General features: G+C 40.7%; 5 protein-coding genes across 5 annotated transcripts; 3 read left to right on the plus strand and 2 right to left on the minus strand.

The window, feature by feature from the left end:
- Nucleotides 1-63: 63 nt before the first annotated feature.
- MONOS_9991 (uncharacterized protein) lies at nucleotides 64-2,301 on the plus strand. The gene is made up of 4 exons (XM_067880540.1): nucleotides 64-376; nucleotides 481-602; nucleotides 663-737; nucleotides 830-2,301. Exons 1-4 carry the CDS (start codon nucleotides 85-87, stop codon nucleotides 1,550-1,552), a joined length of 1,212 nt encoding a protein of 403 aa, XP_067730150.1. The 5' UTR covers nucleotides 64-84; the 3' UTR covers nucleotides 1,553-2,301.
- Nucleotides 2,302-3,315: 1,014 nt separating this feature from the next.
- On the minus strand, nucleotides 3,316-5,457 carry MONOS_9992 (uncharacterized protein; the record flags this gene model as incomplete). The annotated part of the gene is made up of 1 exon (XM_067880541.1): nucleotides 3,316-5,457. The coding sequence occupies one exon, from the start codon at nucleotides 5,455-5,457 to the stop codon at nucleotides 3,316-3,318; it is 2,142 nt and encodes a 713-aa protein (XP_067730151.1).
- A 669-nt stretch (nucleotides 5,458-6,126) lies between these two features.
- On the plus strand, nucleotides 6,127-8,671 carry MONOS_9993 (uncharacterized protein). Its single transcript, XM_067880542.1, has one exon. The coding sequence runs from the start codon at nucleotides 6,184-6,186 to the stop codon at nucleotides 8,230-8,232; it is 2,049 nt and encodes a 682-aa protein (XP_067730152.1). The 5' UTR covers nucleotides 6,127-6,183; the 3' UTR covers nucleotides 8,233-8,671.
- A 2,533-nt stretch (nucleotides 8,672-11,204) lies between these two features.
- MONOS_9994 (uncharacterized protein) lies at nucleotides 11,205-13,853 on the minus strand (the record flags this gene model as incomplete). Its single annotated transcript, XM_067880543.1, has 1 exon — nucleotides 11,205-13,853. The coding sequence occupies one exon, from the start codon at nucleotides 13,851-13,853 to the stop codon at nucleotides 11,205-11,207; it is 2,649 nt and encodes an 882-aa protein (XP_067730153.1).
- A 2,632-nt stretch (nucleotides 13,854-16,485) lies between these two features.
- MONOS_15447p1 (uncharacterized protein) lies at nucleotides 16,486-25,788 on the plus strand (the record flags this gene model as incomplete). Its single annotated transcript, XM_067868324.1, has 2 exons — nucleotides 16,486-17,422; nucleotides 17,615-25,788. The coding sequence occupies 2 exons, from the start codon at nucleotides 16,486-16,488 to the stop codon at nucleotides 25,786-25,788; spliced, it is 9,111 nt and encodes a 3,036-aa protein (XP_067730154.1).
- Nucleotides 25,789-25,808: the final 20 nt, after the last annotated feature.

Raw genomic sequence — 25,808 nt, forward strand, 5'->3', positions numbered from 1 at the left:
AAGCCAGAAAACATTTTATTTTATAAAAACGACAACAACAACGTTACGAATAGATCTTAACCAAAAGAAATTGAATTTGTTCAGATGGGACCAGAGATTTCAATTCCTATGTCGGGAGGTCCGACTGAATCTTCGAGTTCTACAACTTCTAAAGTTAGTGACGAAGAAGTTTTGGAGATGTTTGGAATTGAAGATGCCTCCCTTTCACCAGCGAAACAAAAGATAATTGTTGATTACCTCCGAAATTCTGCAGAATCGTTGATACATTTATCATCAACAAAATCAACTGACCCCATTTCAGAAGCTTTAGTAAAGTTCATGAAACTTAAAACAGATGATGCTGAGGCAGCTGCAGAAGGAGTTCATCAGAAACTTAGTTTAAAAAAATATTTTTTGTAATTGTAATCATTTATTCATCTTTATGATATTCATTAATTTTCTTAAAAATATATTTTCACAAATGCAAACATTAACAATAAGATGAATTCGGAAAGAGTGCGAAATCTGATGGTGAAAAAGCTGATTCATCAAAGCATTTACCAAATGCAACAAGATCCGATTTGGCTTCAATGGAAAAACGCTTGCGAGAATATGCAAAAGCAGTTTGCCCATTTTTTTTTAAAAAAAATTATGTTGGATGATTTTAATGCATTTCAATAAAGAAAATTGAAGAAGTCCAAGATGAACTTTCAATGCTTACGAAATCAGTTGAAGAGCCATGGTCTTTTAAAGAAGAGGTTCTTTTTATATTTTTTCATACAAAAGCATAACATTCTTTTTATTTGTTGCAACAATGTATTTTGCTCATTTTGATAACTTAATGGAATAGGATATCGATAAAGAGAGTGAAGATGATGACTCAGATGAAAAGAAAGAGGTTTTATCAGAAGATAAGAAAGATGAGGATTCATCGGAATCGTCTGATAAAGATGATGATGATGATGACGATGACGACGAGGATAAAAGTGATTCATCTTCATCTTCTAGTGAGAAAAAAAAAGAAAAGAAAGGAAAATCGGGAACTTTTACATTACCAGTTGGAGAAACCGCAGTGACATTAGATAAAAAAGGAACAAAAGCAACTTGGACGATGAACAAAGGAGTTAACATGCTAGTTAATCCGATTATTAAAACAGGAATATATAAATGCGAAATGCAGCTGAAGAACACCGACTGCATCTCGTATGTCACAGGCATTGGTCTTGTGCAGGCGCCATATACGAAAAACTCTACTTATCTGCTGGGAAGCGACGAGCAGTCGTTGTTTTACAATGTGATTGGATATCTCAATCACAACAGCAAAAGGACAAATGAACAGCTGAGATCGCAGGACGGAGATGTGATTGGGATTGAGGTGAATATGAAGAAAAAGACAGTTCACTTTTTCTCGAAGAAGAGCCAGCTGGATGCATTCTATACAAAAATACCGAAGAGCGTGCAAATATTAGGGAGATGCTACAAAATAGGGAGCGAGCTGACAATTGTGAAGTTCAAGAAGATTTCAAAGGCGACTGTCAAAGAGAAGAAATCGAAAACGAAGCTTGTCTGGTAAAATGCAAGGGACGAAAAGAGAACGAGATAATTATATGAACGAGAGAGAAAGAGAAAGAGAAAGAGAAAGAGAAAGAGAAAGAGAAAGAGAAAGAGAAAGAGAAAGAGAGAGAGAGAGAGAGAGAGAGAGAGAGAGAGAGAGAGAGAGAGAGCATTTATGTTGAATGAATGGATGGAGAACAATGTTTAATGACAAAAGAAAAATTGTGTTGAAATAATTATGGAAAGAGACAAAAAAGAATGCAAAGAGCGATTAATTTGAAGAAAGAAAGAGAATGCTTCTATTTTTTTTTTTCCAATGTTAATGTTTGAAAATTTTCTTTGGCCTGTAAATTGTTGGGGAAAAATATTTCAGGAGAAAACAAAAACAATATTGGAAAACATAATCTTTCTTAAGATTGATGTTCTTTTAGTCAGCATAGTGTGATTGCTCGTCTGCTCAAAATTCAACTCGTTTTAAAATTGTGTTTATTGTTGAAAGAATAACATTTCAGAATATTTTTTTCAGCTTATCCGTTTGATTTTAACGATAAGAATAATAAATAAATTTGACATTCGTCATTCTTTTTTAGTGATTCTTCAAATCTTTTGTTCTTTAAATCGTTGTTGATGTTCCAGCCTCTTTCAAGTTATTTTGTCTTCACGTCATTTAAACTTCTTCACTTTCATTCATTTATTCATTTGAATATTTTTTTTAAGATTTTTTATCTATTTCTTTATACTTTCAAAATAGAAGCTAATCATTAGAAATCAGTTCGAAAGAGCAGTTTAAAAAATTTTGCTTTCGGCAACTGCAAATGAATGAAAAAATATAAACATTAATTTTTTATTCAGTCAACAAACTGCCAATTCTTTTATCGGTTGATGATAAATTGAAGTTCCCAATCTGTTGGAATTAGAAATCGAATTATAAATTTGAAAATATCGTTTTACAGATAAAACTTCATGTAACCACGTAAAAACGATTCAAAAAAAAAAAAAAATGTAGTTTTGAAGAAAATACAAGATTGGATTTAAGCGTTGTGAAGGCTTAACACTTCAAATCATTTCAGAGAAAAATTACAAACAAAAAAAAGTAAAAAAGATATAAAAAGATATAAATAAATTAATGAACACATTTAATAAATATTCTAAGAAAATGAAGCACAGCAGTCGCTTTATATGCAAATGATAAATTTGCACACAGCAAAGATCGCCTTTTCACAACTTACAGAATAATGCTCTTTTAATATTTCAATAAACTTAAAAGAAAATTAATAATGATAATAATAATAATAATAAAAGAAAAGAAAAGTAAAAAATTAATTATTAAAAAAAAATGATAAAAAAAAATATGAAAAAACGCTCAACCTCAACATCAATGCGGGTAATTGAAGTCTTAACTGGAATTTATCTCGGGAAAATAATATATGATTTTATCTGAAACAGATTAACACACTTACAAATAACAATAAAAGCAATAAAAGCAATAAACAAATATAAAAATAAAAAAATGAATAAAAACTTATACACCCCAATAAAAATTGTGTCACTTCATTTCACAATCAATAAAGCGACTGAAAGAACAATTAGATGCAACTGCTGTAATAAAAATGAGAAAAAGTTATAAATTACATTTTGTAAACAAACAAAATGAAAATTTCGCTTGTGCAATAGAGTCAGATCTATTGTTATTGTTGTTGTTGATGATAGCAATAACATCCAAAGCAGACAGTCTAAACAGAACTCTATCAAAATTTTTTTTAAAAGCACCGTACAAATGTTTTAATCTTCCAAATTAGGTGATTGATAGTCCATTGGCACATTACCCGCCACATTCGCAAGAGATTTCAATGGATCTGTCGACGCCACTGTTGAAATGTTGTTATCTTTCAGCTGATTCAGCTGCTTGCTCTTCATCGCCAGCTGCCTCTGAAGCCTCATAATCAGCTCCTTTGCATTCGGCCCCTGCAGCTGCTCGGGTGTCAGCTTCTCCAGCGCCTCCGGGTCGATCAGGAAGTCGTCTTCATCGATGTCCTCGTTCACCTGGTCTTTGCTGAGCGAGCTGTCTGAATTGAGCACACTCGACTCGAAATGCGAGATGCCTGGCGAATGCCCGCTCTGCTGCGACAGCTCGTTCGAAGACTCAGTCGAATAGTTGGACGCACTCACGCTCAGCTTCATCGCCTCCGAGCTGACGTCGTCGCGGATCGGCGCATACAGCGCCAGGTTCGAGTCCAGCGTGAGCAGATGCTTCGGGGCGCAGCGCCCGCCCTTCCGGAGGCAGCACATGTACACCACCACCAGCGCGACGACAGCCCCGACAAACAAGAAGGAGATCACAAACACAATTGCAAACGTCACTGTGTTGAAAGGCTTCAGATACCCCCGCAAGGTCAGCGCATGCGTCGTCCTGTACTCGTTAAACCCTGTCCCGTATGTCAAAAAGCACTCAATCGACACGTTCATCGATGCCGGAGCAGAAAGCTCTGACCAACTCGCCTCGCCGTACATGACTGTCTCGTTGTGGAACACACACACCGTGTGGTTGCTTGTCGTTTCCTTTTTCGTTTTCCCGTCGGTGCGGCGTATCGTAAACGTGGTGTTGCAGGGCAAAAGGTACTCTCCAGTGAAGGTGATGCTGATCTGCCTGTCTTCGGGTGTCTGCTCTGCATCAGAAGAACGTGTGTATGCGAGCGAGGTCAGGCGCGGGATGTAGAAATACGAGTCACGCGGCGCCTCGTTCGTGGTGATGGTGCACTGCCCGTCCCGCAGCATCCACAGCGAGTTCGTCTCGCCCGAGGACTTGTCACCCACAATGTTCTGCAGCGAGACCGTGCCGCCTTCAAAGCAGATGAGGTTTCTGCGCGCGGAGGGGAAACGTGAGTTCGCTTTCGAATTCTCGTTGAAAACTACATATGCCATGTTTGCTGCGGCTTCGGTTATGCAAAACACACCGTTGGAATGGTGGCTGAACGCTGTGTGGTTGAAAGAGCTGGTCTGAGTGAGCTTGTCGACTTTTTCGATGTGGATGAACGAAGAGGCCCAGGTGCAGGCATCGACCTCCTCTTGGTCTTCGTTGAATGATTGCTGCGAGACGAGAGACGGGAAGGAAGACAACGGATGAAATGAATCAGAAGATGGAAGATCAGCTGAGAGAGAGAGAGGAGTTTGCGTTGCATAAGCACGGGGTTGTCGATGAAGTGAATGAAGTGAAGAATATTCGTTGCTTGCTCTTTGACTTTGTTGCTTTGAGCTTTCAGAATGCAATTCATCTGATTTCTCTGTATTCCGTGAGTCATGACTTTCCAGCAGATGAGATCTATTAACATTGTTTACTGCAATTTGACCGTTAAATTTCTGCGTATTGCTATAATTAATGAACTCATCATCAAATAAATGCCTTTTAAGCTCATTGAAGTCGTCTGTTTCAGACCATTGTTTATTGTATCTATCTCCAAAAAACAGCGATCCGTTTATAGAAATTGGGATATTAGTTAAAAGAATGCAAGAGCCTATCAATTTTGTGGAGAAACAACGTAAAACAAGAGAATTTTTAATTACAACTTGAAATCCCTTGCCCTCACCAGATATAAGAGCCGGATAAGTCTCTCCTCCTGCTATATCCTTTGCGGTGATATTTTCAAGAGTCATCGTAACAGTTGACGATGAATCCTCGGGTCTTAAGCAAAATACTGAACCATTCGTCAAATTTATATTTCTTATAACAGAATGTTTCACAGTAAAACGCTCCAAAATTGTTGTGTGGATGATCGAAGTTGGACTTCCAACAAAATAAAGGTCAGATATCATCATTCTCTCAAAAGTCGCTTCTCCTTTTTTGATATGAAAAAGATTACAATTAAGTTGTGAAACTGCTGTTGGTGATTCACTCGAACTTTCTGATGAAAGAAAGCAACAATCCATAATTTTTGCATTATCTTCTGTGCTAAATAAAAATATTGAGGATAAGTTTGTTGTTGCTAGTTGTTGGAATTTGACATTTAAATAACTCAATGAAAATGAATTTTCACAATTAAAAGCATGATCCTTTTCGTTATTAAATTCAGATGATATTACCATTGATGGAAATTCATCTACATCGTCAGTCAACGAAGAAATGCTGACCTTGTTCATCAGAAGCTTTTCTTTTTGAAAAATATTTGAACAAATGAAAACATTGTGTTTTTTTTCAGTTTCAAGTTGAAGCGCCTTCATTGTTTCACAAGGATTCTCTTGAGAATTGCAAGGGAAGTTATTATCATTTCCATTTTCAGATACATAATATGAAACTTCATCAGTATTTTGGTAGTGAACTCCATTTGAAAGAATATCTTCCCCGGAGAAAACAGGTTTTTCATCTTGAGGAGTTATTTTTTCTCCAATTTTCATAGCTTCCAATGAAAAGAAGGAAACATAAAACAAAAAAACAAAATGCTTCATATCCATTTTGATGAAAAAGGCATCAAGTAGAAAAATTGAGGTTAGAGATCAATTTTCAAAAGAAAAATAAACGAAAGAAAAGTCATTTTATTTCACATTTTGAACATTTTAATAGTATTCATTTAATAATCTCCAGAAAACTTTATTTAAAAAATGGGTTATGTATTATCATTTGTGAATTATTTTGACAAATTATAGAAAAAGTGTTAAATGCTTGCTTTATTTATTGCATTAACAATAATTTCAAAAGGGAGTAGTGAATCTGATGCAATAACACTTTTTGTAGATGTTACTGGAAACGATGACGGAGACTGCCAATCTTTAACATCTCCATGCAAAACTTTATTTTACGCAGTAAGCATTTCACAATTGGATATGATTTATAAAATTAATATGAGCACGGGAACGTTTTGCGAGCAAAGTTGCAGAATGGAGAATGCATCATTCAATATTTCTGGATGTCATTGGTGTAATATGTCGAGAGTTACACCAAAAAACATTTCACAAAATGAGTTATTGAGTGTTAAAAATTGCGTATTGGAGATTTTCGATATGTTTGTTTTAACCCTGAATGAATATCCGGATGAGTTTTGTTTAATGCGTGTGGCTTCATCAAATTTTAAAGTTAGAAGCCTGGTCTTTAATCAAACTGGAGCTTCAACACAAGGCAGATTTTCGACTCCACTTTTTGCATGTGTGGATTCAAAGGGAGAATTTATTAACTGCATTATTATCGATAGATTAATTTACGAGATCAAATTAGAGGCGGAATGCAAAGAGATGTGTGAATGGAATTACGGACTTTTAAATTTTAGTTCTTCAGAAGTTTTGTTAAGCGGTTGTGTTTTTGATTCAACAAGCAATGGATCAATTTTTGCATATAAGTCAAATGTAACATTGACCAAACCATATTTTTCACGCTTATCACCTCTATTTAAGGGATTTGAGTCAATGAAAAGAAACTTTAGGTGCGTAGGTGGAGGAAAGCTAACAACTAATGATGCGAAGACCGATGAGCATAATCATACTTCGCTGTGGTTTGATACAAAAGAATGCCAAGTTGAAGGAGCAGACATATCACGAAATGGAACATATCCTTTTTACAAGCCTGAAGTGACAACCGGGCTAGTGAACGTTTCATTTCGTAATAATTTAACTTCTGAACTTTCTAGCAATGGAACAAAACATTATGACGTAACTCTGAAGGGAAGACATTTGGAAAAATGCGATCTTGAAATATTCTATTATTCAGGCTATAATAAAGATCTTCCAACATTTGAAATACCAAGAATTTTGGAGCATAAATCAGAAACGCAGCTAACATTTACAGTCGCTGCCTCAAATGTCTCGAAAACAGGGTCAAAGATTTTATTACGTTTGGCCTTTCCATTTATGAAATCATATGGTATTTTGGGAAATGAACTTTCTTACGCAAAGCCTGATTGGGACGGTCCTGAACCTGAACCTGAACCTGAACCTGAACCAGATCCTGAACCCGAGCCAGAACCAGAACCAGAGCCAGAACCAGAACCAGAGCCAGAACCAGAACCCAAGCCGACTCCAACACCAACGCCTTCACCTCCTCCATCCCCGTCTAATAATGGTTCACATTCAAGCTCTGTGAAAGTGAGTTCAGTTTACTGGGTATTTATCTTAATTTACTCATTGTGCGCAGTTTGTGGAATGGTTGTGTTTGTTTGTATAGTTGTGTGCGTTGTGAAAGCATGCAGAAAGTCGAGCAGACGATCTCAATATGTGAATACGGATGGAGTAATAAATGCAAACGATGCCTTGCATGGAGTTCAGCCTGTACCGTTTTCCGAAGGCAACAGAAACGTTGCTGCACCCACAAATGTTGAGATGATTAGCATGCCACCTGGACAGAAAGGATTTCATATGGCCATACCGCAGCAGATGGCAATGCCTCAGTATGCGTTTCCTGGTGCATCTCAGGTTGTTGCATCAACCATCATTTTGCCTCCTCCTCCTCCATCTCATGCTATTCAAATTGGGAACCAAGAAAACCAGGTCCAGTTATCCCAGCCGCAACAGCAGACTCAGCTGCCACCGCAACCTCAACAACCACAGCTTCCTCAGCAACTCCAACAATTACCGCTAAATATACCCATGAATAAAATGTATGTTTGCTCATATCCTCCAATGCAAGGAACGAACCCCAGATACTATCTTCCAGGTCCAATTTCTTTACCTCAGCCAATTTGTCAAATTCAAATGCAGAATCCAAATGATAGTTATTAAGTTAGATTCAAGTTTTTGTTGTTAATCAGTGAAGAAAAATTGTCAATCTGCCAATACTTTTTGTATTGGTTTATAATTTTGTTTTATTATTTATGAAATTAATATTTCCTTTTCAATTCTCGAAAAGTATTTTGAAATTTTCTCTGAATTAATTTGTATTTTCAGTTTTGTTTTTTCATTATCATTAGCTGTGCTTATTTTCTACATAAGTGTTAATTGAGCGATTAATTTGTTTTTAATTTTTTGCAGCAAAATTGGTAAATTGGCACTTTATGTGCTCTTTGTTATCTAGTAATATAATTGAAAATTTTGTTTTAATAATAAATATTTGAAAACCAAAATTATTAGAACTCAAGCATGCTGAGCATTTTCAAAAATAATAATAATTGTAATAATTATAAAGTTAAAAATAAACATGAATATAACAGTGCAAATCCTTGTTTTCTCTTTTTTTTTATTTCATTTTCAATATGCCTTTCATTATGGAAATGATGTTTAATTTGCTCAATACCAATTAGAAATAAAATGAAAACCTGATTTCATCACATGAGTGATAATTTTTTTTCAAAACCAACAACACCAAAAAATTTTGGTTCGAAAAAAAGAAATTCGTTTTCGGAATAAATAATTTCAAAATCGATAATTAATCACACAATTTCGAAACGATGAAAATTTTGATTATAAGAATAATTTGCATCGTGTGATTCACATGCACATTTTTATTTGTGTTCAGACAACTTTTATTTCACTATATGGGGGAAAATACGGACTTTCAAGATTTTTATGCACAAAGCAAGAAAAAATTGTTTATCTAATAACATTTTTAAACTTAACCAGATTTCAAAATAAATTTGATTTTCATATCTGCAAGCAAATATCATTGATATAATAACATCATGCTGTGTGACATTACATGTATTTCAAAAAATAAACCTATTTTTTTCAAATTTTTTTATCACAAAAATATCATTTAAAGTGTAAAATTTTTCTATGAAAATGCCTGAAGTCAAATATTTTGTCCCATATTTTTTTTATTTTTTGGATTTTTCAATTTGAAAGTTATAAGAAAGAAACAAGCGACATTGAACTTATTTTTTTAGTTTTTTGATATGGGCGATTATTTTTGAAAACATAACTTTTTTCGAAGTGTTTATTTTTCGAAGGTTGTTTGTTTCTGGGAAGAGATTTGGTTTCAAAATGCAAAAAATTATCAGAACTATTTCGAAGACAAATATTTAATCTGAATAAAAAACGATGATATTTTTTATAATCCTTTTCTCTGTTCACTGTTATTTTTATGAAATTCAAGAAAAATTTATGAACCGAAATATTTGAAGGAAAAAATATGATTTCAAAAATAATCTCCCATATTCATGAAATGAAAAATATTGACTATCATATTAAACAGTAATTTTTAATGCATTATTTACAAAGAAAAATTAAAAAAATATTATTTCATGAAAACTTCAAAATTTCGTTATTCAAAAGAAATGATTAAACAGTTATCAATTTCAGATCAAATATTTTTTGTGGTGTGAATGACATTTTTTTGTTATTAATAAAAATCATAACAAATTAATGTTCAAACAATCTTCAAAAAACCACATTGTTTTTTCATTTTTAAGTTTTATCATGAATTATTGTTTGATGCTTTTAAAAAATTTCATCACATCATTTTTTTATATCCATCATCATAAAATGGAAAAAAAATTTCAAAAATTATTTTCGTAATCTTATTATTATTTTTCGAAAATGAATTATTTTATTTCGAATAAGTATTATTTGTGGTGTATTTCTAAGAAAAATTTCTTTGAAAAATTTGTGACATTGAACCAAATGACTGACACATCAATGGAACATCCTTTTTAAGTTTTTCAACGTTTTTTAATTTGAAACGATTTCTTCAACAATTATTGCAACAAGTTTGACAGTTTCACAGAAATAAACACATTTATGAGACATTTTCTTGTTATTATCCGAAGTTGAAGACAATTTGTTTTTCTGAAAGACATTCAAAAGCATAATGCGCTTTTTGCGTGAAGCTTCTGTTATTTAAAATAAAAACGAATCAAAATTCTTTTGTGATGAATTTTTCGAAAAAAAATTCATTTTGACATCGACTATTTTTACCTATCGAAGACATTTGCAAATGGAAAAACAGTTATTCTTTTGTATGTTTGTTTTTTATTTGTAAAATGAATTAAAAATGAGTTGGCTTCCATTCATTTATCCCTTCATATCTTCTTTCTCGTTCTTTGTTCGCTTTCAATTTCGAAATATTTGGTCAAATTTTTATTTTTAATTCAGTTATCGAAATTGATTATTTTTTTGTAATTAAAAGTGATGATGCGCAAATAATATTCATGCTTGCCATATCACATATGTGGAAACGATCTTCAAAACAGTGAACTTTTATATTCATATTCGTTCATTTCAAACATATTTGAATGTGATTGAATATTTCGAAAGGAATAGTAAAGAAAATTGGTTTTTGAACAAGTGCGGATTTGTGCGCCAATTTGAAAATAACCTTTTCTTTTCTTTTTCTTTTTTTGATACAAACCATCGAGAAAACTGAAATTGTGATAAAATCCATTTCTTAAAGAAATAATGAAGGTCATGTGATTGAATCCTATTTTAATTAAATATGTATTTTTATTAAAAAAGAAAGTGGAGAATCAATTCCTTCTCTTTTTGAGAGACGCCACAATCTATGGGTCAGTCACCCATTTGTGTGTTTTGGTGAATTGGATAAAAAACCGCTTTGCGCTTATAAAACCAAAAAGCGCAAAGAGAAGGAACAACAAAAACATCAACAGTTTTGAAAACAGAACTTCAAAGGGTGGGAGTGAAAACGGTGGTGGGCAAAGAGAAGGAATTGATTCTCCACTTTCTTTTTTAATTAAAGTGCATAAGCACCTTAATTATCAAGAAAGTGTTTCATCAATTCCTTCTCTTTTTGAGAGAATCAATTAGTTGGATGATGAAGCCATCATTACTACCACAGTGTGCGTCTTCTTTGCGTTGTTGCTCTCTTCCTCCTTTTTTGCTTGTGATCTTGTTCGAATAATGAATTGTTCTCCAAGTGACTTCTGTTCCTCCATCTCCTCATCAGGCTCGTCTACTCTAGAAGGGAATTCAACAGAATTTTTAGCTTCTTCCTCACTCAAACCTGGCTTCATCAGGCGCTTCTTATCCCTCAGTACCATCCCAGATTCCATTTCTCGTCTCTCCTTTTTGTTCTTCTGGTCTCTGTCTGGTCTGATGCACATCTTGACACCATTTTCTGCACCCGGATTGTTTGCTAACTCTTCACTGGGAACATTCATAGTTGAGGCAATCACTTTCCCCAAGGTTGAAGCAAGATTGGCCTTCACATAATGCTTCACCAAAGTGTCTGTTCTAGGGGAAAGACGGGCAAACTTCGCAATCTGAGTTGGTGGAATTCCAGACATCGTTAGCGTTGAAAGCGTTGCAGCCTTTATTGAATAAGGAGTGAAATGGCCTGGAATTCCTGCTTCCTTCAACGTCTCCTTTGTTAATCGTCTAATACCTTTCACTGTAAGAGGATGAAAAGTCTCGGTATTTAAAAACAATTTATTTCCATCTGGTTTTTTTTTCTTTATCTCTTCCCACAAAACTTGAATAGCCGAAGCTGGGCAAATTGTCGGGTTTTCATTTAAAAAAGGAACTGCAATCTCTGTTCGATTAAGCGATGTTTTTAGCCTTGTGTCTAGATATATTCCTTCCTGCTCGAATCTGGATCGTTCCATATCTACTCTTTCCAACTCTGTAAACCTGCACGCAGTGAATAACATGGTGAGCACAATGGCTTTCATTGTCAGATGTTTGAAACTCAAGCTTTGATTTTCTCCAAGATTAGAAAAGAATGTCAGAATGGTCTTCGGATTCCAAATTTCTTGGACCTTCTTTTTTCTTGACTTCTCTGTTCTTCTAAACACTCTAAACAATATTTTTATTATCGGAATATCCCCTAAATTTGTGTTGTAAACCAAGCTTGTGAAAAATGAAACTGCTGAGCGGATGAGCTGCAAACATGACAGCTTCATTCCATTGTCTCTAAGGGTAATAAATATACTGGAACATCGAGCTGCCCACTCGTGAATATCCTCTGGAATTATGCCCATATCACTCTTCTCCCACTGTTCTCCAAAATGCGCGAAGCCGAATAAATATCCATCCCACGTCGACTGAGCAATTCCCGATATGCACTCCTCTGCCAATGAAACTGGGAAAGATCTTTCTTCCAACGCCCTTCTCCACCAGCTCTCGCCTTTAACTCTGGTGGATTGATCAATATGACTCTTAACCGGCCTGGAGGAAGACATGCACCTGTGCTTGCCATTGATGGACCCTTTCTCAGTACTGTTCTCAGACTCCTCCATTCGAATGTCCGAAGAGGCGTCTTCTCCAATAGCACATCCCAGTTCTGCCCCTTCCAGTTCGGCAGGAGTAATACTACTGGTACTCTCTCCTTCTGTGCCTTCCGAATCGTCATTGGTATCAGGGGAACTGGGGGGTGTGCAAGAACGCACTCGTTCTTCCATGGATATGCTAGACCGTCTTCTCCCAATGGGCTTCCAATTCCGCACCAACGATCGACCTTGTGGTTGTGTTGAGCTGCAAAGGCGTCCAGCGTAGGAGTAACTTGAAGAACAGACAAGATTTCTTTGAGCTCGCTGTCTGCAATGCTGTAGTCTCCTGCTCTTTCCAGCCGGGACAAAGCATCGGCTCTTGTGTTTCGCAATCCGGGGAGATGAACTGCTCTCAGGACTATCTTCAGTTTCTCCTTCAATGTCCATATCCTTTTGAGTGTTTGACGGAGATTCCTTCCTGCATTCCATCTGTTCACGTTGAAAACGACTGCCGAGTTGTCTGAACGAAGTTGCAACTGTGAAATCCGATTCTCTGCTAGGATTGGTGCAAAATATGTTAGGGCAAGTTCCACAGCTTTTAGTTCTCTGAAGTTGGATGATCGGTTTTTCACAGCGAATGGAAAACGACTGTGACAATCTAGTGACATTCTGTTTAGTCTGAGGGTTGCTCCCCAGGAGCTTTCTGATGCATCTGTGGTTAGCACTGCTTCTGGAATAAACATTGGATTTTATCTGCGTCTGGGGTTCTTCCTCAATGTCCATCTCCATCTTCTTATCTGCAGGAGGATTGACGCATTCAGCTTCATCATTCCATCCCATCCGTTTGTTAAAACTCCTTTCTGCAACAATTTGAAGATTGGTTGGAGGTACAAAGATGCGTCTGGCAGAACGAAGCGTGTAGAACTGAGCTTTCCCACGAATGATGCGAAATCCTTCACTCTGACAGTCTTGGCTCTTATGCACCTTCTCTCCCACTTGTGACACAGCTCTCGCGCTGCCTTTCTTCTTTCCTTCGTTAGACACACATCGAAGCTGGTTGTATTCCATTCGAATCCAAGGAAGCTGAACTGCGAACTCAGTATGAGGTTGCACTTCTTCTTGTTTATCAGCAGACCAAGGCTTTCCAAAAATACGATTATCTCCTGTATTATGTTCTTCAAGATTTGCTGATCTTGATACAGAAAAAGTTGGTCGTCCAAATAGGCAATGACTCTGACATCCCATCTCCTTCTTATCTCCGCTGTCACCTTCCTCATAATATGTGTGAACAGACGCGGTGCATCTACAAAGCCGAAAGGCATGCCTTTGAAGGAGTAGTCTTTTCCCATGAATCTGAAAGCAAGATAGGGAATTAGTTCTCTTGAAACTGGAATTAAATAATAAGCTTGTTCCAAGTCTAGGGATACTGCGTAATCTTTCCGTCTTATTAGCCGTTCTACTGTTTTTTCTCCGTCTCACTTGAAATGTGTTCTCTTCACTGCTGCGTTTAGTTTCCGACTATCGAGAATTTGTCTCCAGCTGCCTGACTTCTTTTGAATGAGGAATACATTGTTTCTGTATTTCACATCCTTCTGCTCCATTGGGATAACAACTCCTGTTCGTAACTGTTCTTCCAATATTTTCTTGAATTCCTCGATCTTTTGTTGGTTGAGAAGACACGCTCCATCTTTGAACTGGGCTCTGCTGAGAGCTTTCCTGGACTGCTTGCTTTTCCACATGGCCTGCACTCCATTGCTTATCAATTTCTCTCCTCCGATTCGCTTCCATGCTGAGAGAAACAAAGCGGTTCTCCCTCCAATGTGCCTCCTCTGCTCTGTTTCCTTGTGAACTGGACCTAAAATTGTTGACGCACCCCTGGTCTCCTGCTCCAACTGCTCTGGTTCCTCCTTCTTCCGAATTGATGTCTTCTTGTGGGGGCTGAGGACCGGGGGTATCTCCGAAAAAACCGTGTATTTGTGTGAGAAATGGGATAACAAAATCTTCTTTGAAGTGTTCCTGGTTGTTCTCTAACAGGAGCCTGAACACGTGTAATAGGAAGTGCCGGTCTCTGGAAGCCTCTCTCTAGCTTGGCTTCCTGCCTTGTTTCTTTGAGAATCAGTTCCTGTCTCTCTGTGAGAATTCCCGTTGAAGCGTCTGTGCTCATCGCTGTGGCAGCCCTGAAACCAAACCTGCCTTGAATTCGAACCGTTCGTGCCTCTTGAAGAGCCCTGGTAATCATTATCAAGATGTCAGCTAGCCTTTGTTTTGCACCTTCACTTGAAGTCGGTATCTCGGCTAAACCTATGAGCGCAGCTTTTATCGCCTGGAAAAGAAAAATCTCCACCTTGTAACCCGCCTGATCTAATGCGTCGTTAATCCAGTTTTCTGTTCTCTTGGCAGTGGGCGGTTCAAGCGATAACAACGGGCTAAAATCCTGTGTCTTGTACTCCTCAACAACATCTTGAACGGATCTTGGGGAAATCCTTAGATCAAAAATTGAAATATTCGGCGTTTGTCCGAAAATATCCTCAAACTCCTGACAAATAAGTTGGGATATGTCTAACACATCATCATTCTCCTTTCTGTCAGCTGAAGGGGTCAACTCCTGTGTTAAACCTTCCGATGAAGAAGGTGAAAAAATTGAAGAGGAAGAAAAGATGTTAGGTTGTGACAAGGTCCCTGGTTGGCTTTGCGCCCCACTGTGCTGCATTGCAGAATCAGCCGACGGCGTAAGTCCAACAATCGGAGGGAATTGCGAAGCAGACATCATTGATCAAATGTGGCTACTGACCCATAGATTGTGGCGTCTCTCAAAAAGAGAAGGAATTGATGAAACACTTTCTTGATAATTAAGGTGCTTATGCACTTTAATTAAAGTTTAAATTGAAAAAAAAATGTGAATATTTAAATTATCTTGAAATGAATATTGAATCATGAAAAATTACAACTTGGAAGCGATTTTTTGTAGCCATTATTTTAATTTATGCATTGGTGGAATTCACTTGGATGATTATGAGTTTTGTTTAAAGAGTTTTTGAAGTTATCTCATCGTCAATGATTTTTCAAAAGCAATTGTTTTCCATTCTATCGAAACGAACAAATTGCCGAAAATAAAAAAATAATCAGTATTGTTTATTACTGAGGGAAAAAATAAAAATAAGTTTTATGAATAAAAGTTGAATTGTATCGTTTTCTGAAAATAGAAACATTCATCAAAAGCCATAATGTCAAAAACAAAAATAATTTTTTGTTTCAAAAATTCAACAAAATCTCGATATCTTGCATATAACCAGATGCGTTATACACCGATAAATAATTGTCTTTATAATTGAAATTTTATTTTTGAAATTCATCGAGCAATTCGAATTTTCATAAAATAGTTTGGGTTTTAAAAAAGTGTCAGTTTAGTTGAAACCCAATGAAACGTTTTGTAATGATAAATGTGAAATCGATCCCAAAATCTTATTCATTTCATAACTGACAATACATCAATAACTTTTTCAAACATTAAATATAAAATTCATCTCTTTGAATTAATTTAAATTGAACATGTGAAACAAAGAAATTTCACATAATTTGTTTTGGACGAATAAAAATTCAAGAATATTGATGGATCAAAACCCAAACTTAGTGTTTATTTCATAATATGGAAAAAGAAAAGGAAAAGAAAAAAATGAAAATAATGAAACAATTCAAATCGTTAAATGTTGTTTTGATGATTTTCATTGTTGATTCTTTGAATACACATTCTATTTTGTCAACATTCAATGAAGAGAAAAATGAATTAAAAAGAATTGATGAGTTGGTAAACATCAACATTGGGAGCAGGAAAAGCACAATCGAAGGATCAATCATTTTCTCGAATTCAACATGTGGAATGGAAAACATCAGAATTGTGCAGAAAGGAGATGGAAGTGCTGTCTGCTGTGTTTTCTCATCGGATGTTGAAGGCACCAAGATTGAGATTGTTGACAGAAGCAGCCACAATGAACATCCGTTCCTTGTTGAGGATTCTAGCCTTCACTTGATGAATGCCACACTGATTGTTGAAAACAAAGAGATCAGTTCGCCTTCTCTTGTTGGTTATCCAAGAAAGCATGAGTTCAGATATTCTAAAAGAACATCATCAACTGGAATGCTGATTGTTGAGCAGTCACTGTTTTCATCAATCTCAGTTTCATCCCCGCCATTTCTTTCTTCACCATCACTTACCGAGATTAATGTGGGAAATTCCATATTCTGCAACATTTCTTCTTGCAAGCATCACATCCTTCCCAATTCCTATAGATTTCACAGATTGCAAACACGAGCTGAAAGTTGCTCTTTTGTGTCTGTGCATGATGCATTTGATGGAGGTGTATTTGAGTCAGTCAATGCCCCAGGTGCTTCATTCCAATCGTTCAACAACTCATTCATGAACTGTGCCAAAACATCATTTTCTGGGAACAGCAACATGGAGAGAAAGACTTTTGATGGTGGATCACACTCATTCTCAAACTGTGAATGGCATAACACAAAAACTGAAAATGTTTGGGAAGGAAATGTTGATTGGGATTTAAAAGTTTGTGGAGGCGCTATTGGCATTCATGGAAATTCAGAAACAGTTGTTGTTATTGACAGTTGCATTTTCGACAATTGTTCTTGTGGTAGATATGGAGGTGCTGTGATGGTGTTTCATGCTGGCAATACATATATGGACAGAATGAAAGGTGAAAATTGTTCTGGAGGATCTGGCGCATTTGGCATGCTAAATGACTTAATTGATCTTCGAATAGCAAACTCGAATTTTAAAAACTGCTCAGTGAGTGATTTCGGTGCATTACGTCTGCAATCTTTTAATGTCATCCATTCTGAAAATGAATTAACTGTTCCTGTTGTTTGTAATTGTTCATTCACTCTTTCAGATTCAAATCTGACAACTTGCGCTTTCATTTGTTTACACAATATGTTTCAGCCATATTCCATATCTGAAAGTTTATTTTTTAATGGTTTCACAAAAATATTAGGAGGAGCAATATCTATCTATTGGAGGGATGCATATGGAACAATTTCAGAAAAGCCATGGTTGTATTTCTGTTTCTTCCACAACAACACGGCAGGAGATGGAAATGGAGATGATGTGTCAATACGAGACTCGTTTTCATATATGCCAGAGACCACAGTGCTGAGTGTGTCGTCATTCACAACGAAGACAAGTGGAAGCAGTGTGTGGCACTCTCGATTTGGAACAAAGAACGAGTGGCTGAGTGTGGGGATTCTGAGGAGATATGTGGATGCGGAGGGAAGAGAAGAGGTTGGATGTGGGATATACGAGTGGGATGGGTGCAAGACAGTGGAATATGCAGTGGATCAAGCAAGCTCAGCTGGGGAGCAGCGGCTGCAGCTGGCGGAGTGCACATTCAGGATCACAAGAACGGTGGATGTGGGGGGAAAGACGATTGTGATGAATGGGCTTGGGGACAGCGGGACAATAGTGAAATCGGAGCTGATGGGAGGGTCATCGACAATGGTGAGGATCGGGGATGGGGCATTGAGTGCCGCCTCGATGAAGATACTGCACACATCCAGGGCGTCACCATCACCGCGGCTGTTTGAGATGACTTCGGCATCAGGCACTCTCTCGCTGTGTTGCATCACGATCACCTCGCAGGATGTGGGAACAGCAGACTTGGTTGTGAGCACATCACCCTTTTTGATATATCTGTCTCAGATGCGAATGGAAAGCACAAGGGTTGAGAACATGGTGCTGTCTGTGGTGGTGTTCAGCGAGAAAGAGCCATCTGGAGCTGGAGCATCGAGCTTGGCGAATGTGACGCTGGAGAACATCACGCGCACAGATGGAGATGGGGCTGTTCTCTCTGTCAGTGTGGGCAGAGAGCGTGAGGTTAGTGTGGAAAACACAACGCTGAAGAACTGTGTGTGCACAGGTGGAAACGGGGGAGGGGTGTTTGTTTCTCTGGGGCCTGGAGGCTATGTGGGGATAGGAGGCAATTTGGAAGTGGGGTTTGATGGGTGTTGTGTTCCGTTGGAAGAGGCAGCGAAAAGGAAAGGAGGAGGGGTGTATCTTCTGTGCTCGGGAAGTGATTGGGAGTTCAGTGTGAAAAAGTGCACATTCAGGGAGTGCAAGGCCTGGAAAGGGAGGAACATGTTTGTGGCAGCACCAGACTTGTCGACAGCTGTGAACAGCAGTTCAATCGGATTCAATGCGGAGACCGGGGTAAATAGAGCAGAATTTGATGAGCTGAGTGGGATGGAGAGCAGCAATGCGGGGCTGATTGTCCCACTGGTTCTGTTTCTGCGGGAGTTCCAGCCACCCGCATATGTGGGTGGGAAGGCAGCGGGGCTGGACTTCAGGCTGTGTGGATTTGCAGACTACATGTGCAAAACGATCGGAAGCGCTGGGACATATCGGTTCCCGAACTCGAAGCGGATATTGAGGCTGGCAGAGACATTTGTGTTTGATGAGGAGACGAAGCTGGACAAAGGGCCGTATGAGGTGGATGCGAGCAGCAAAAGCAAGGGAGTGAAAGTGGAGGCAGCAGGACCGAAAGTGCAGGATGCGCTGGTGATGAGCAGCGTCACAGCCACATTCACGAACATCAGCTTTGAGCTGGGGGCTTCGATCGGCGGCCGCTCGACATTTGTATATTCATCGGCAGGCGATGTGAAATTCATCGACTGTGCGATTGATGGGGCCAGGGGCGGGAGTGGGGTGGAATACGGGTTTGTGAGTGTGAGTGGAGGGAGCGTGCAGATGCTGAGGGTGAGCTGTGGAGGCGAGAGAGAAGTGACGTTTGGGAGTTATGTGGTGCTTGTGAATGGAAGCGGGGCCTGCACCGTCGACCAGATGACGATGAACCAGATGAGAGTTAGCGAGGGCAGAAGTGGGAGCCAAGGGATCATTGAACTGGCAACAAGCAGCCCAACCACAATCCACAACAGCACTATTGCGAATGTTGTGCTGGGGTCGGGAGGGCTGATCCATTTTGCAGAGGGATCATCGCTGAAGATGAAAAACACATCGTTCATGAGCATTGGCAGGAGCGGTGGAGGCGGGGCGTGCCTGGAGCTGGATGAAGCGTGCGGGAGGAAGCAGAGTGTGTGGATAGAGAACTGCTCATTCAGCGCCTGCAAAGTGGATGGAGATGGAAGCTGTGGTGGAGGAGTATATGCTATGCTGGATGTCTCGAGTGAGCTTCATGTGTCGTCGACACGGTTTGAAGGATGTCAGGCACCCTCAGAAGGCGGGACAAACGGGAAAGGTGGGGGTTTGCTGTTGAATGTGCTGGATGCAGGTGTGCTGTTTGAGCTGTCAGCAACCCTTGCATTTGAGGCAAACCAAGCGGAATACGGAGCTGACCTGTTTGTGGCATCTCCTGACCTGAAAGCAAGCGTCACAAAAGAACACATCCTGTTTGCAATTCCGTTGACAGGAAGCACAAGAGCAGCAATGGGGGTGGATTCGAAGTGGAGCGATCTGACTATTCCGCTGATGTATTATCTGTGTGATGATCCGCCATGCATGCACATGGGGAACGACGGGCATGATGTGGTTGTGTGTGGGCATGAGCAGTTCCGATGCAAGTGTGTGGACTATGCTGTGAGGAGGGTGATCGGGAAACAGCATGCTCTGGCGTTTGGCGACTCGTATCTGTTTGAAGAGAGCGTGTCGCTGAGTGCAAGTGAGGGATACGACTTCTGTGGGACAGCTTCGAAGACACGAATGGAGATGGTTGGGAATGAATCGAGCGGGACATGCATGATTGGGATTGGCTCGTATGTGAGGTTTTATCAGTTCTTGTGTGTCCTTCCAGCAGCACTGCCACTGGTACAATCAAGCATATTTTTGGTGAGCGGAGACAGAAGCGAGCTTTGGATCGAAGACTGCTCAGCTGTGTGTGGCTCATCTGCTGGCAGATGCAAGTGTTCGTTTGTGAGTCAGAGCAGCGGGCATCTGTCGATCACTGGGTTCAGCATCGAGTCTGTTGAGTTTGAGGGGATTTCGTTAATCAGCTCGAACTGCAATGGGGCGAGCATTCTTGACTCGATAAACATGAGCAATGTTCGGATCACAGATGCAGACGGGCTTGTTGTGTACACATCAGAGGGTTCGTTCACAGCTGTGAACATGAGTGTGAAGCACTGCAGCAATTCTGTGGGAGGGGTTGTGTGGGATCGGGAAGGTGGGATGCTGGAAATGAAGAACAGCACATTTGAGGGGATCATGCAGGCAGATGGGAATGGGAGTGTGGTGAATGGGGTTATTGGGAGCGGAAAGGAGATGAGAATGAGTGATGTTTGGATAGAGGGTTGTGGAACAGCAAAGGGGTGTGGCGGAGGAATGAATGTGGTTGTGGAAGGAACAGGGAAGGTGAGGATTGGGAGTGGGGATGATGTGACATATGTTGGGGGATGCAGGGCAGGTGGAGAAGGGCGTGTTGGAGGCTATGGAGGGGGGCTTTTGTTGCGATGTGAGGAAGGTGGAAGAGATTTTGGGATTATTGGGGTGACATTTGGGGTGGATGGCTCTGCAAACGATGCTACGCATGGCGGGAGCAATGTGATGGTGGAGTGCAAGATTCTGCCGGAAGTGGTGAATGAGGTTTCATTTAATTTCTCATTTGTGAAAGATGTTGGGGACAATCCGAATTTGATCGAGCTGATGGGGATTGAGAACGGAAGGGTTTCAGAGGTGATCCCCATTGTGCCTTTCTTTCGGGAAAAGCCGAGTGTGGGGTATGTGCATGGGGAAAATGGCGGGATGGACTATCCGAGCTGCGGATATTCCGACTTTCCATGCTCTTCAGTGCCGTATGCAGGAGCAGCGGTGTTTGGGGCAAGATCAGCAGCGGCATTGCGGCTGATGAGCACTTTCACGATTCACAAAGAAATGATACTGGATGTGCAGCCAATGGTTATTGACGGAGAAGTGGAAATGGAACGTATTGTGATGAGAGAAGAAAGCGATGGAGAAGAAGGAGAAGTTGGAGGAGGAGCGAAAGAATGCTTGGTTGAGACGAAGGAGAAAATCACATTTCGCTCTCTGATGTTTTGTACTTTGTTGTTTGAGGGATCAGCCCGAACGTGTCTGTTCGTGTGCAGCAATGGTGTTCTGAGATTTGAAGGATGCTCGTTTTGCACAGAGGCAGGAGCATCGAATATGTGCGTGGAATGTTTGAAGGGGAAAGGAGGAAAAATGGAGCTTGTGAAGTGCAGATTTGAAGAAGTGACAATGAGAGGATGTGGGCTAATTGTTACTGATGGGAGCGAAGTTGAAGTGGAACTTGATGAAGTGACGATACGAAACACAGGGAGAGAAGACGAAGGGAGTGTGTTGGAGCTGAGAAGAGGAAAGGATGCGAGCATTAGAAACACGACAATAAAGGAGACGAATTTTGGGAATGGGAACGAGATTGGCGTCTTGGAGGAAATGGGGTTGGAGATGAGGAACAGCACATTGTGCGAGGTGAGAAGATATGAAGGGAATGGAGGAGTGATGAGTGGGAAAGTGGGGAGTATGAGAGCGTGGGAGATTGAGGACTGTGTGTTTGAGAGGTGTGAGTGCGAAGCAGATTACACATTTGGAGGAGGGATAATGGTGAGTGTGGGGGATGGGGGGAAGTTTGTGTTTGAGCACAACAAAGTTGACAGATGTGGGGTGCCGTCGGACAGCGGAAAGGGGGGAGGGGTGCATGTGGTGTTTGAAACAACAAAGATAGAGTATTCGATGAAGATGAACGAGTTCACAAACAATGTTGCGGAAAAGGGGGAGGATGTGTTTTTGGTGTGCGACTCGCCTTGGCTGGTGATTCTGCCAGCACTGTGGTATGGATCTGCAACGAACGAAACAGCACAGAAGAAGATGTGGGTGGCGGAGCTGACAGAGGCGGGAAAGGAAGACTCGATCATCAATTACTTGTTCCCATCGCTGAGTTCATACATGTTTGTGAGTGGCACAGGGAATGCCGGGGAGAACTGCGGGCTGAGAGAAAACCCGTGTGTGTCTGTGGATGTGGGGTTTGAGCGGCTGAAGGATGTTCATGTGATCATGGAGTTGGAGGGAGCAGCAAGTGTGGGGAGAGTGATCAACAGGGAGGGAAAGTCGCTGACAATACAAGGGAATGGGGAGAAACAGGAAGTGAGTGTGGAAGAGAGCGGGAAGTTTGAGCTTGTGCAAGGGGAAGCACTGACATACATGACATTCTCATTTCTTCGGTTTGTGCTCCCCGATGCCTATTCTGGAGCATCTGAAGAACAGTCAGTTGTGGAAGTCTGTGTTGGGCAGTGCTCATTTGCCGATTGCGCATTTGTGTGCACAGAAAGTGGGACAAACAGCTGTGGGAGATGGATTGTGATTGGGAAAGGTGGGGTTGTTCGGATGGACAGGACAGAAATCAGTGGGGTTGAATTTGTTGGAGGAGGGGTTGCTGCATGCAGGGGCTGTTGTGTGACTTTTGAGAACAGCAGCATTAACAGTGCGGACACAGACGGAAAAGGGATGATTGACGGAAGAGCGGGATCTGATGTTGTGTTGAAAAACACAACTGCAAGGGGATGCAGGACGAATGCAGGTGCACTGATCACATCGAAAGAGGGATCGCGCCTGAGGATATGTGAGCGCTGTGTTTTTGAAGAGATCAGGACACAGAGCAGCAGGGGTGGATGCGTGGAGAGCGAAATGGAGGGAGAGGATGCATTTTCAGTGGAGCTGTCATGGATGACGAAGTGTGAGACGGAGAAAGAAAGCGGGAGAGGAGGAGGGATATTCATGGGATTGGGGGATGGATGCGCTGGAAACTATCTGCTGTCTGGAATGAAGTTCAAAGGCAACGAGGCACATGAAGGGAATGATTTATTTATCATGTGTCAGGTGCTGAATGAGAGTGTGAGAGCTGCTCGACTGGCCTTTGAGTATGACGGGGATGATGGGGTTGGAGTTGATATGAAGGGGGTGGACAGAGAGTATTTTGGAGAGTGTGTAGATCTTCGGCTGTTTGTTGTTGAAAGGAAGACCGGGGAAGTGTATGTGTCTGCAGAAGGGTATGATACAGCAGGGTGCGGAAGCGAGGCATATGCGTGCAGTACAATTTGGAGCGGAATAGGGCATGTTGATGGAAGCGGGATTGCGGGGGAGGGGAGATTGTGGGTGAAGGACAAAGGAGAAATCATGGATTTCTTCGCATTTTCAAGTGCACTGAAGATTGAAGGGCTGGGGAAGGAAGGAGATGAAATACCGCAAAAGGTTATCCGATTTGCAGAGACTATCAGAGGAAGTGCAGCTATGTCTGTTCTGACATCGAAGGCATCTCTGGTGCTCCAATCATTGAGGATGGAAACACCATCGGCGTTTGAGCCGATGGTGAAATCAGTTGTGACATCGAGTGGGATTCTTCAGCTGAATAACTGCACATTTGCCATGGAGTCTGGGGCTGTTGTTGAGTATTCGCTAATTGTCACAACAAATGGGACATGCTCGATGAGAGGGTGCACTCTGCAAGACTGCATGTTTGGTGTGACTCCATTTTTGATGTCATCTTCTGTGCTGCTTGAAAGCAACAACTTCTCGTTCATCAAGAACACAGCAGGTGCTGAAGGAGGTGTTGCAAAAGTGGAGCTGAGTGAAGAAGATGAGCTTGTAACCAGATCAACAAATGCATCATTCTGTTTAATCAATGCAGAGAGAGGGAAAGGAGGGTTCCTGTATGTGAATAGCCAAAAGTGCACGAGCGAGAATGGACTTGTCTTCGAAAGTGATGTTGTATTTGGAGACAATGTAGCCTGGATGGGGAAGAATGCATTTATCTTGGCAGCAGATCTGAACAGCACAGTGAGAGGAGAAACATTCAGGTTTGATTATTCGACAATGAAAGATGACAGAACTCTGTTTGTGGGGAGCGATGGAGTCCACACAAATATCGATCTGTTTGTGTTTCTTGTTTCGTACACTTCGAGTGAGGTTTATGTGTCCAGCGAAGGGTTTGATGTTGCTCGGTGCGGAAACAAGAAAGAGCCATGCAGAACACTGTGGAAAGGCATCAGCCAGGTGAAGGAAGGCGAGGGAGCGAAGGCGTTGCGAATAGCAGGGTCGACGCCGATACGAGACGCCTTCGATGGATCCAGATATGAGATCGAAAATGCAGAAGCTGGGGGAGAGGCAAGCGGCAAGGCGGTTTTGCGCTTGGAGAAGGCATATGAAGGGCCACTGGAGTATTTCATCTGCAACAGTGTATCGCTCTCATTGAGGGAGATCAAGGTGCTGATGACAGCAGGGTTTGAGAGCACAGCAAAGGCAGTTATTTCTAACAAGGGTGGGGAGCTGTGGATAAAAGAATGTGCGTTTCACTCAGAAGCACAGTTGAACAACGGGTTTGAGTGTGTGTTTGTTGATGTCAATGCTGGGGTGCTTGGCGTGGATGGCTTGTCGATGGACTCGAGTTGTGTGGGCAAAAGTGTTTTGCGGGTTGAGGAGGTTGGTGTCGAGTGCAACTTATCGAACATGCACATTTCATCGCTAAACGAAACAGGAGGATGTGTGATATCTGTGGGGGAATGTTGTGCCCAGCACAGCACAAACGATGGGAAGGCAGCAAGCAGCATGGACATGGAGAACTGTTCGTTTGAGGGGATGAAAAGAAGCGACAAAGAAGCGAGTGTGCTTGTGTCGAAAAGCGAGAAGGGGATCACAATGAGGATTAGAGACTGCTTGTTTGTGGATGACAAAGCAGAGACAAGCGACAAGGGAGGGGGGATGCTGTTTGGACTGCACAAAGCAGGAAGGCTTAGCATGGTGAAGACAACGATGAGTCGGTGCAGCTGCGAGAGCAACAGCGGGAAAGGCGGAGGGGTGTATCTGGAGAGCAAAGAAAGAGGGGCGCTGAGCTTTGTGTTTGAGAAGGTGAGCTTCAGCGCAAACACAGCAGGGGTGGGGAACGACATATTTGTCGAGTGCTACAACATCTCGTGCCAGATCAACGAGACTCAGTTCCGCTTCGATCTTCGGGAAGAGAGTTATGCTCGGCTGAATGCGATATATGGGTCGGATGCCACAGAACACACAGGAAGCACGAATCTGATAGACTTCATCACAATCCACCAAAGCGACACAATCATCGTGTCAGGCAATAGTGGAGTGGATGAACGGCAGTGTGGCACACGCTTCTCTGCCATGCAAGTCCATTGACTATGGACTTGCACATCTGA

Source organism: Monocercomonoides exilis, assembly GCF_001643675.1.
Source record: "Monocercomonoides exilis strain PA203 chromosome Unknown scaffold15-1837935, whole genome shotgun sequence".
Lineage (NCBI taxonomy): Eukaryota > Preaxostyla > Oxymonadida > Polymastigidae > Monocercomonoides > Monocercomonoides exilis.

Coding starts and splice junctions, on each gene's coding strand:
- MONOS_9993 (XM_067880542.1), top strand. CDS start 6,184: ATGCTTGCTTTATTTATTGCATTAACAATAATTTCAAAAGGGAGTAGT.
- MONOS_9991 (XM_067880540.1), top strand. CDS start 85: ATGGGACCAGAGATTTCAATTCCTATGTCGGGAGGTCCGACTGAATCT. Junction 603..662: donor TGCGAGAATATGCAAAAGCA/GTTTGCCCATTT, acceptor ATTTCAATAAAG/AAAATTGAAGAAGTCCAAGA. Junction 738..829: donor CATGGTCTTTTAAAGAAGAG/GTTCTTTTTATA, acceptor TTAATGGAATAG/GATATCGATAAAGAGAGTGA.